Consider the following 11,997-nt stretch of genomic DNA (forward strand, 5'->3'; position numbering starts at 1 on the left):
CTGAGAAACTATTTCAGACTAAAAAAGATAGACATTAAAGCTAAATGCAATGAACTGGTTTCCAAACTTAAGAATATAAAAAAAAAAGTTGCTATAAAAGGACATTTAACAGAGTAACATTTGAATAAAAGCTTTAGATTAAAATATTGTACCACTGTTTTCAGATTTTGATAATTATTTTATGCTTATATGGGTGACTGTCCTTGTTTTAAGAACTATACCCCCAAATACTTAAGAGGGTAAAGGGGAGTGAGGTCTGCAACTTATGTTTTCAAATGGTTCACGAAAGTGTCTGATGAGAGAAATGACAAAGAAGCTGTGGCCAAACGTTAACTACTATAAATCTGGATGAAAACGATTCCTGGGTTCTTCACACTATCCTTACAATTGTCCTACCATCTGCAATTATTTCAGAATCAGAAGTGAAAACACTGAGCGTATTTTTATTTACTCTGTATTATCAGTTAATACTTGCGAGTCCATGCTTACCAAGGTGAAGAAGAACAATAAGCAGTAGGGGAAACGTACTGGAACTCTTCATGAGCTAAGAGAAAAGGAACTGAGGCGCAACCTCGAGGACGGGCATGTGTTCGTACTGAAAATACTCAGTCACAGAAATGTAAATTTTTCATTTTATTCAAAGTTGGTACAGAAGTGCTAACGTTTCCATAAAATAATTACTATACTTCAGTTACAGGACAAAATACCACAGAAAGGAATATACTTTGCAAGAAATGTAGTTCATCTTAAGTTTCCAAATACTTTTAAACGCTAATGCAGCAGCTGGCAAAATAACACACAGTACACAGAAAACAGTGTATTTTACAGAGTCAGTAATGAAAACTGACAGCTCTTTAGCAGATATGCTTCATTTTTTTTTAAAACAATAACACTTTTAAAAACACATTAAACCAAGATCATACATGTCTACAATTTAAAAAATCAGATTGTATACAATAGAAGAGTCAAGTTAGAATTGTCATGTATGGTTAACAATCCTAAATCTACAATTTCAATTGTATTCCTTTCAATATGGAAGTTACCTGGTTTATACCAAATTCTACTTTCTGTTCACAACTAAAACATTATACAATGAGATGGACTTGGTAAGTCAAACCTTAAAAAAGAAAAAAAAAAAAAAAAAAAAACACGCTGCAGACAATGAAGGGTACACTGGAAATCAGTTTACAATTCAAAAAACTCACCAATAACTCAACAACTTCATTTAACATCACATTTGGTCTACAATGCATAACTGACGAAACAATCCATGTACACAATACACACCCCAGTGCACAGACTGGTCTCACAGAACGTGTGAACAAAGCTTTAATAGGCAGGACACTGGGAAAAACATTTTTCAATGTAGACATCTGTTAAAAATGCGTTAATACTTACATATCAAAATTACTAGATAGAAGGCAGCAGTACTCTGCTGACATTTGGCTTAAAAATAAAGGAATGAATGAAGCAATTTCACAGGATATTAGAAAAGGAATTGGTTTTCTTCTTGAAGAAGACTACTAACTTTTGCACAGCAACTATTTTTGATATCCACCTTATCAAAAAAAAAAGGAGAAGCAGCAGCAGCAGCACTGAGAAACATAGCACAGTTCACATGTGACTGCCAACATAGGCCCAGGCAACAGAAATGGGACATTCAAGCAAAGAACGGGTAAATCCCTCGCTTTCATTTCTGAACTCTGTTGGCAATCCATCAACTGAAGCAATATTGGTGGGGGGAAGCAGGGCAACAGGTTCCATACCATCATCTGACACGAATGTAATATTCATTATTTAAAAAGAAAATAATAAAGCTTTTGCATATTAACAACCCCACAGAAAAGTCCATGAGCAAAAAAGACTAGTTGATCTGTTTGCCACTCAAAAGAGATCTCATAGTGAAATGAGAAAGTTCTAACTGTACGTATTTACACCGCGACAGCCACGTGCACCTATACTAAAGCAATCATTCATGGAAATTAGAGATGAAAGATATTCTGCCAAAGGCATCTTCAAAAGCATCCTTTAAGTTCTTAAAAACAATTGTAGATTTAAAAACAAAATTTAAAGGTACAGAGCACATTCTATATAGTATATAGAACTAACAGGTTATTACTCCTTTGCCTTATCCCACATGGCTAAGCCAAAGATGTTCCTCACACCTCTCCTTTTCCCTGTATTTCTCGTTCCTCTCAACTCCACCAAAGCCTGAGGTGCTACATTAACTGCTGTAGGGACACACCTGCTGGCTCTTCGCTGTAGGCCATACTCTCTCCCTCAAAGTGCTCAGGCTAATTCTTCTAAACCATGTTCCATTAGTCTACACCCGCTTGAATCTTCTTTCCATATTATTATTAAAGTTGACTATCCCTAAGATAAATATATGGAACAGAGCAGAGTGGGAAAAAGGTAGTCCCTTGTCTCCATTCTGAGAGTTTTCCTATCTTTTGATGTATAGGCAAGATCCAAGAGAGAAATGTATTTATTCATTGCCAATAAACAGGGGCTAACTATTCAAATGAAGTGAGGAGTAAAATAAGGGCAATGCCGAGTGCAAGAAAACACATTATTTTTCTTCTTTTGCAGGCATATTCATAGATTTCATCTAACCTAGTCTTGTAACACAACAGGCAAAAGAATCCTTTAGACTCTTACAATCAATGTGAAAAGCAAAAAGTAGTTGATTTGGCAGATGTCTCACTTTGTTTGATGCTTGTGACACCTGGATCGAATTCTGCTCTATTAAAATGAAGGTAGTCAGGCATATGAAAAAATACCTTCATTAAGCTTATTAAACTTATACAAAGATTAAAGATTAGTATTTGCCCTATTAAAATGTGAGATTTCTCCATGATCTCAGGGTGCTATTGACAGGAGGTAAAATTTCCTACAGATTTATGATTAAAAAAAATAACCCAAAGGCTCTACAGCTTAAAGCATAAGTTTGTCAAAATGCTCCACCCACAGAAACCTACAAGTCTGTTCCTGTTTCTCCAGTTCAATCGTAGGGAAGAGCCCACAGGCCCCATTTTAGCTGGTAACCCCCCAGTACAACTGCAGCAGTCCTGACACTAGTATTCTCTCCTCCACCAAAGCAGAACACAGGCCCTCAGACTAGGACACTGACCCTCTTATGACTGAGGACCCCTGATTCAGGTACCTCTCACTGGCCAGGGCTTGCAGCACTGCGGTGCTCATCCCGACAACTCCGGAGATGACCCATGGCAGGCTTCTTATGCCGGGCACTTGTGGGATGCTAAGAGTACTGTTAGCCTTGTGCTTTCCACACGCGGAGTTACACACATGAGGGAACATGGTTTTGTGCTTTCTATAAAACTTACTTTAAGCTTTGTTATCATGGAATGTGAAACTCTTGTCACATGTATGTTCTCAGACATGCCTACCCAACCTACACTGGAAGATGATAAAAGTTAAAAGATACTCACAGAATAAGTAACCTTAAATCTTTAATTAAGGATATAAAGGAAACAAACACAGATGAATAAATAACATTTAAGCTGCAACACAAGCTAGACCTACCTGGTTCTTTGAACCTAAATAAAGGCTGCATGTAAAATATGTAAATATAAATGTATTTTCTTTACTAGTCATAGCAAAATTTAAAAAGAGGAATTATGTAAGAGTTATGTTTCAAGAAAGGGAAAGGTGTGAACTAGCAGATTAAATATCAGCAACTGAAAGGTGCTAATCAAAACATAAATTTCAGAAGCTGATTATATTAAGGAATACCCTACAGAATGGCCTGTGCCAGTTTGGGATTTCAATACTCTACATAGCAATGAGCTTAATTTCAGTTTCCAACTACTAAAACAAAAAAGTGAGTTATTAGTGAACATTCCACTTACAGAGGTATAGGCGACACTGATACACTGAAAAATTATCCAGACAAGTTTCTCCAGAGGCAATAAAAAAAGTAAACACTCCTTTATCCAGCAGCACTTGGGTATACAAGGTGAATTTACCAGGGAAAATACAAGTCTCCAATAAAGATGTGGTTAGCTACTCTCGATCTGTGCTGTTGCCGAAATCACTGAAAAATGTACTTCCCTCATTGATAGAGTTCACTCTCTGTAAACTGTCTGGGTGGCGGGGTGGGGGTGCCATGGCTCCATTATCGGGGAAACAATTACAATCCAGGGCTTCTCTGAGGAGAGCAGGGCACTGCACCTACACTAGCAAGAATCTGAGGCCACTGTGCTTTGTCTGATTTATTCTAGCATCCCTCTACCCAAACACACCATAAATCCAGGTAGCCAAATCGAACCTCAGACGTCATTACATAAATTAAGGTTACTGGTTTAAGTCAAGTCTCAGATTATGGTCCTCCCTCCAAAAAATAAAGTGCATGAGATGAGAAATGATGCAGATATATCAAACCTTTGTGTTTACTTCTGAACAGAAGACTACATGCCAATGGTTAAGGCTATTAGTTACCAGATAAATGGGGCACTTAACTCGAAACAAAAAGCTAAACCCTATCTTTTATAAAGGACTTGAGATGGACACAAACATATAAAATTATATCAATTCACACAACATTCCTTTAAAGGTGAATCAGTAGTTTAAAGCCTTATTCCCAGCATTGGAGAGAGCAGTTTAAATAAAAACATTTATATGACAATGTGAATAATGGTGTGAGACTCAGCACTGGCAAAGCCTATCAATTATTTTGAACCTTAGCTAAATTCTGTTCTGCAGTCAAAGTAACTGAAAGTAACTCTTTCATCAGAGGTGAGAGTTTGACCAAAAAAAATACCAAATTAGGAGAAGTTAGCTTAATGGAGGAAAAGGGGGTTGGCAGCCCTGAGTTAAGTCAACCAAGAAAACCAAGCGTAGTGATTAAAACATCAACCGTAGTGATTAAAAGATTACTTCTTACATAATCCAGCTTCACACCTAACTAGTACAGAAGAGTTTCTCTATATGCCAACTGACTAGTTCCAACTTTTTACCTTTAATTGCTGCAACAAGGCTTTTTGGCATCAAAACAAACCCCATTCCTCTCTACATTGCGATACCATCATTTCCAAGGGACTGGTGTGAATTTTAACTACTTCTGCCTAATTTTTGAAAAGTGAGCTTCGAGAATAAAATTCTGATGAATTATTAGGGCTTTTGTTATTACTGAACACAAAGTCTGAAAATAAAACTCTGGAGCATTAACAGTTTAAGCTAATAGATATTTTAGTATATTTAAACACAACTACTATTTAGTGAATCATTCTCTGGATCCAGGCCTTCAAATCTGGGGCAGAGCACCACTTGTGCACACCATGGCAATAAGCCTGAATTAAGCTGACAAAAGATCAAAATAGGAACATGTTAAGTGTTCAAACAAAGAATAGGTGAATTAATTAAAGCAATGTGAAAGAAGACAAATCAAGGGGAAAACCAGTCTCTCTGAATGGTAGGTGGGCCGACACACAAACAGGAGTTAAGTCCTATCTCTGACGTCTGCTCAGGCTAATGTCAACATTAAAAGGACAAGCAACTTAACACCCAGCTAATGAGAAATCTTATGAATACTGAAGCCTATGGCTGCTACACCCAGGTACTTCTCAGCATCTCATCTAGTAGTTTTTCCGACTTCTTCAGAAAATCTTGTCCTGGCAGGTCTCTGTAGTAACATAATTTAACAGCAATGGTCTTTAAACATCTCTCAACCCAAACTCGGAAATGCAGAGGTGTCACTGCTAAATACCTGTGTGGTCATTTTCAGCCATCATACCTCAGATGAAAATGACACAGGGGAGTACAGCGTGAACAAAGGAATGCCAAGTGGGAACATTAATGGGTCTAACTTTTTAATAGCTAATAATATAGCAGGTCAACAGGGTGGTGAAGAATGAAAGTAACCTGTATCACATGATCTCTAAAGAGAGAGGATCCACAAAACTCAATATAGAGAAGATAACAAGGGACTGAGAAATGTAGAGACTTAAAGGTTCTAACCACCCTGGACAAGACTTTTCCAAGCCCCTACTCAGCCTCAGGTTAGAGAACTGAGTAGCAACCTTCCTCCCCAATTCTTAAAATGTGAAATTTCATCAAGCAACAGGCCCCTGTTAATTACTTCATGTGCCATCCCTGAGAGTTAGGGCTTTGTGACCCAGGCCAGCCTCTTTCTGCAAAAAGACAATGGCGCCTTTGAGCCAAGTGAAAAAGAAGCCTTGGGAGATGAGATATGCTGGACGGAGGCCAAAGGACACAGCAGCACTGCTACTGCTTGATGCTTCTCTAACCAGAAGATAAGAGTGGTATCTTCCCTAGCAAAGAAAGGCTGGGGAAAAGACTGGCTCTGCTGTTTCAAAAGCCACTTACTATCTCAGGGTAGAAAGACAAAATATTCTTCAACAGGGAAATGAGACATTCCACAAAGGAACCCATAATCACTCTGCATGCCAGGGCAACAAGCTCTTCTCATCAGATCTTGAGACTAAGACTGCCCGAGAGGACAAAATCTAAGAACTGGGGATACCAGATGAGACAGTATTTTTCTTCACCTTTGAATACCAGTGTCCTCACTTCATTCTGACTTTTAGCTAACTATTTCAGTCAATCACTCTTAGCCAGTTCTCAATCTTAGCTTGAGCCAATAAGAAAATATATACATGTTAACGTCTAGGTATCAATGTCATCACTTAGGACCCATTTAGTGTAAAGTATGACTATTTTGCTAGCTTTATGAGAGACTATGTATCATTCCATGATCATTCTAACGAAGTAAAGACTGAAGAATGGTCCCTTGAAATGAAGCGGCAATCAGGAATTCACATACTCATTCAAGCATATTATCTATTACTGGGAAGCAATAAGAAGGGCAAGCTTCAGGGACTTCAGTCTAAATAAAGTGATGTTTACACTGGCAAGAATAAACAATCCTAATGGATATGCTAACAACCATTCCTTATTTACAAACATTAGTACTCTAAACTTGACCTACTGCTATATACACACAAATAAGATACAAGATGATGTATTTTATGTATCATACTAAGACAACAGCAGAGAGAAGGCAGGGGGATGCTAAGACCCCAAACTATTAGGAGTCAACATTAAACAAAGCGGGGGAAATCCACTTAGACACCACCTATTCATTTATGCTTTTAACAGAAGAGATAAGAAGGCTGCTCAGCCAATAGGTCAAACCTCACTGCTGAGTTACACAGCAACGTGTTCAAAGAAAAATTTTAATTTCTACAACTTAATGGCAATTTGAAAAATCTAAGATCTTATTATTTCCCCAAATACCAAAAGGCTGTCTCAAAAGAAGAACAGTTCCTTTGAGAAAAGAAGAGGACAAACCATAAGTCCAGACTTGGACACCTGGTTTTCTGTTCTTCCCAACAGACTTTGTAACCTTGAATATGTCACAGCCTCGGCCTCCACTTGAGGACGGTCCTTACTTTCATTTGGCCCCCAGCTTATTAAATCTTAAGAATGAAACTAAAAAAAATTTCACAAGGCACTCTAATAAGCTCTCAGAAATCATACTATTCAAACACAAATTATTTTCTCAACTACAGACTCAGTCCATCACAAAGCCTCCTGGAGATGGGAAGACATTATACTACCTAGTAATTTCTAAAACTCAACTTTGAACTAATCAAGTCCATCATAATGAACTTAGTTTACAAATACAAAAAAATTTAAAGTCATCATGACTGAGTTTTGATTCAAAATCTACAAAAGTATCTAAAAAAGTAATAATTTTCCCCTAAAGAATACAAGGTTAATAAAATCATGCAATTTAAAAAATATCAGAGATTACAGAAAAGTCAAAGAAAGTAGATACAAAATTAGTTTCCTTCATGTGCCATGGAGGAAAAAGGACAGCATGCACAAAGAACGACATCCTGTGGAGAGCTTTTCTCAAACGTCTTTTGTACCCTGTGCTCATGAAGGGGAATCCACCTGTGAAAAATGGATTCTCTTCCAGGAACGCTGGAACTGGATACTGAGCCATGCCAAGACAGAGGATCCTACAATTACACAAGTCCTGTAATCTCCATAGGACACACTACTAAATCCGTAGAAGCTCTCTGGAATCTGTCATCCATTCTACAGAAAGGCTATACTGCAACCCCACCAGTGGCAAAGCATGCACTCTTCTGAGTTTCCTGTTACTGATGGCCTGTTTGCAATGAAATATCCTCATGCTCTAAGTCACTGTAACTGTTTAAACAAAAATGCAGAGGCTGCGTACATACGTTGTATTAAAAAAAAAATTGGAAAAAAACTTATGAAGGATACATTATGATCTCAGAATGATATTTTCACTCTAAAAAACTCAACTTCAATGTATCACAATCTAATCAAGTGGGGCAACCCAACACAAAAGCCAAGTTAACTTTTCTTCAAATTTCCAGACATATCTTCCAATGGATCCACTAAGGAAGGTTAACTAATTAATAAAGAATGTTACCAAATGACAAAAACAAAGCTAGAGAATTAATGGTGTACAAGGAGTCACCTGTTCAGCTTAGCTGATCAAACACTGCTTTAGGGGATGCTAATTTTCAAACTATATAAACAATCTTAACTTGGTCAGTAAATTTGGGGATCATCAGCAATGTTAACTTCATTTTCTGCCCCCCATAATCATTTACAATACAGTCATGACATACAACTTTATAAAGACAAGACTACTTGGTGATCATTTGAGTGTGGTTCACTTAAACTTCAGAGGAGGGAAAAAAAAGAAAAAAGAAAACAAAAACAGCTGGAACTTTCCCCCAACATTCCATATACTGGTGGTACAGGAACAGCTACAAAAAACATTCCTCTTCCTTTCTTCCAGCATACAGAATCCATAGGCTCATGCTAACAAAACGAACCTGGCAAACGAACTCGCCCTGAAACAAGTACTCCACAAGCACATGTTAGATTTTCAGTACATAATGGATTATACAATGTACAAATTCAGTTCTTTAAAATGGGAGTAGGGATTACAGAGACAGAGAAAAAACTTTAAAATGAGCAAGTCTTCTATTTCAGGGTAAGAAGGCCTACCAAGATTTGGCAGTGCAGACAGTGTATCTTACTCACGATACCTTAGCATATAACTCTGCTCTAAGTGCTCTATGAGAATAATTGGTCTCTCCTCACTTTGGTATGGAAAATTTTAAACCACATTTGCACAATTCAGTCTGTTTAAACAAGTTTTACTTCATTTAGGTTGAAAATTTACTTTCATCCATCTCTGGGAAAATAAAAGTCTTGCAAATAGATGATTTTTCTGCTAAGTAAAATTTGGCTAAAATCTACAGCGTAAACAATGCCTGAGAGATGCACAGTTACATAAGTTTGCAGGGTTTTTTGTTGTTGTTGTTTTCCAAAGACCAGTATTTTCTTAAGTTAGTGTCTCATCATATCCTTAAAAGTTCATAAGGAGAAATAAACAAACATGAAAATTCCAAGTGAACACACAGCAAAAAGTCCAATATTGAGTATTACTTTAACTTGTGGAGGTTCTTCCAACATTTGTAAACAAACAGCCTCCTCCTCCATCAGGTCTCTGAGACTCCTCTTGCTGAGGCTCTTACTTTTAAAGCCACAAAACCAATCGATGAACTTCCAGTACCGGCTTCCGTCCTCTGCTTCTTTCTTTCTCTCTTTCTCACCCATGAGAGCTGCCTGCCCGTTGGAATACGCATCCACGGGTGTTTCTGCCTCCGAATGACCTAAGGAAGCCACTGGGTTGCCCTCCTCTCTGCAGGTCACCAACAGATTCACATCTTCCGGCTGCAGGCCCTTGATGCTGTCCTCAGACTTCCCGTTGGGGATGACATGGTTGATGGCCTCACTATTCTCACTGCATCTCAGAATGCTCTTCTCTTGCATTTTGTATGGTTCATCTTTCGGGGAGCAGCTCTCCTTGACCACCAGGCTCTTCTTAGACCAAAAAGTGGTGGTGCGAATCTGTTCCTTCGTAGGAGGTGGTGTGAGAAGGCTAACAATTACAGTAATGAGTCCTGTGATCCAAAACAACGCTGTGGCCACATACATGTAATGGATGTCTTTAATGAAGACTGGCCTGTTATCAGGTTGGTCACATTCCGGGGCACGGTAGGCAAAGGCCAGTGTCAAGCGGACTGCTCCAAGGATAAAGCCCGCCATTCCACCATAGAAAGCCCCTTGTTCATTGCAGCGCTTCCAGAAAATGGCCAGAAGGAACAGGGCTGCAACTGGGGGCGTCAGGTAGTCAGCTACCTCCTGGATGTAAAGGTACATCTGGCCTCCTTGCATCTCCACGATGATGGGCACCCACGCGATGCTGATCACCACCATGAAGGCCACAAATATCCTGCCCACGATCATCAGTTCCCGGGAACTGGCGCTCTTGCGGATGAGTTTGTACACATCGAGGGTGAATATGGTGCTGGCGCTGTTGAAGATGGAGTCCAAGTCACTCATCAGAGCGGCAATCATCACGGCCATCATCAGGCCCCGGAGGCCCACGGGAACCAGCTTCATCACGAGGCGCGGGTAGGCAATGTTAGAGCACCCAGCTCTGCTTCCACACACCTGCATGCAGTGCTCGGGGTTGATGCAAGCTATGTCATCGGCAAACAGTATCCGGGAAATCATTCCGGGGACCACTATGATAAACATTGGCAGAAGCTTCAGGAAGCCGGCCATCAGGGTGGAGCCTTTGGCATGAGCAATGTTTTTGGCTGCTAGGACCCTCTGCACGATGACCTGGTCGGCACACCAGTACCAGACTGAAGCCGGGGTCTGCCCAAGGATGAATCCAGGCCAAGGAACATCTTCATCTGTTGGGTTCCGCAACATTTTCAGTGCGTCTTTCTTGGGGTGGACATTACAAGAATTTGTGTTGGAAAGGTTGTACGTCAGCAGGATGGAAGTGACATTGGGTGAGGCCAACATGTACCTTCTCTTAACTTCCTCAAACCCGCCAATCTCCATCATGCTAATCACCATAAGTGTGAGTGCCCCAACGATCATGAGCAGAGCCTGCAAGGTGTCTGTGTAGATTACTGCGACAAGGCCTCCGGTGACGGTCAACAAAGCGGTCATGCCAATGAGCAGGATGACAGACACATAGAGGTTCCAACCCAAAGACTCCTGGATAAAGAGGGCACCCGAATACAGATCCACAGAGAGCTTGGTGAAGATATAGAGAATCAGAGACAACGCTGCGAAATAGACCTGAATCCTATGGCCACCAAATCGCTTGGACAAGTATTCAGGCATGGTGTATACCCCTGACCGGATGTAAATCGGGATGAAAACCCATCCCAGAAGTTGCAAAAGCAGCAAGGCATTGAACTCCCATGCGCCCACTGCAAATCCACTTGCCGCTCCAGATCCTGCCAGCCCAATGAAGTGCTCACTCCCAATATTGCTCACAAATAGAGAGGCACCAATTGCTACCCAGGTCATAGAGCGCCCCGCCAAGAAGTATCCACTCACGGTGCTTCTATTAGATTTCCACATGGCAAAAAAACCAATGCACATGACCAGGATAAAATACAGGGCCACTATGGCAATGTCTGCTGTCTCCAGTACAGCCCTCATGTTTGGTAACTTTGCGAATACAAGCGTCCAATGACAGAAGTGTCCGACTTTTTATTTACTCATGAGTAACCCCAGCCAAGTCTGGAAACCATACGTGAACTGGACTACACAGAGCAACACAGCAGGTCAAAGTCTTTGTCCTTTGGTTTGCTGTCTTGATGGTGGTGGTTGTGATAAACTTTGAAGGAGACAGTTTAAATTTTCCTCCGCTTCTTAATTGGGATTGAGAACTTAGCTCGTCCTCTTAATCCACTCTCCACAAGACCATCAGCATTTACTCAGGGGCTGGAGGAGACATTCTGAGTTGCAGCTAAGTCTAGTGAAGCCTACTGTACCAACCCTGCAAGGCAGCAAAGACAAAAGACAAAGATTGAATTAGAGGAGGGGCTCACCAAGCGATGAGGAAACTTTCAGTCTAACAAAACGGCGCAA

At 40.0% G+C, this 11,997-nt stretch overlaps 2 protein-coding genes across 3 annotated transcripts in view; both read right to left on the minus strand.

Annotated features, from left to right (window-relative positions):
• MRPS6 (mitochondrial ribosomal protein S6) overlaps positions 1–11,997 on the minus strand; it is a 64,352-nt gene that overhangs the window by 30,152 nt on the left and 22,203 nt on the right. The window lies entirely within an intron of this gene.
• The window catches only part of SLC5A3 (solute carrier family 5 member 3), a 33,103-nt gene continuing 21,726 nt past the window's right edge, over positions 621–11,997 (minus strand). The window contains exon 2 of one of the 2 annotated variants that reach the window (XM_005201100.5): positions 621–11,905. In XM_005201100.5, coding sequence (XP_005201157.1) covers positions 9,409–11,565 — 2,157 coding nt within the window. In that variant the 5' untranslated portion in view covers positions 11,566–11,905 and the 3' untranslated portion in view covers positions 621–9,408. 2 annotated transcript variants of the gene reach the window in all.

The sequence above is a fragment of the Bos taurus genome, chromosome 1 (assembly GCF_002263795.3).
Source record: "Bos taurus isolate L1 Dominette 01449 registration number 42190680 breed Hereford chromosome 1, ARS-UCD2.0, whole genome shotgun sequence".
Taxonomy (NCBI): domain Eukaryota; kingdom Metazoa; phylum Chordata; class Mammalia; order Artiodactyla; family Bovidae; genus Bos; species Bos taurus.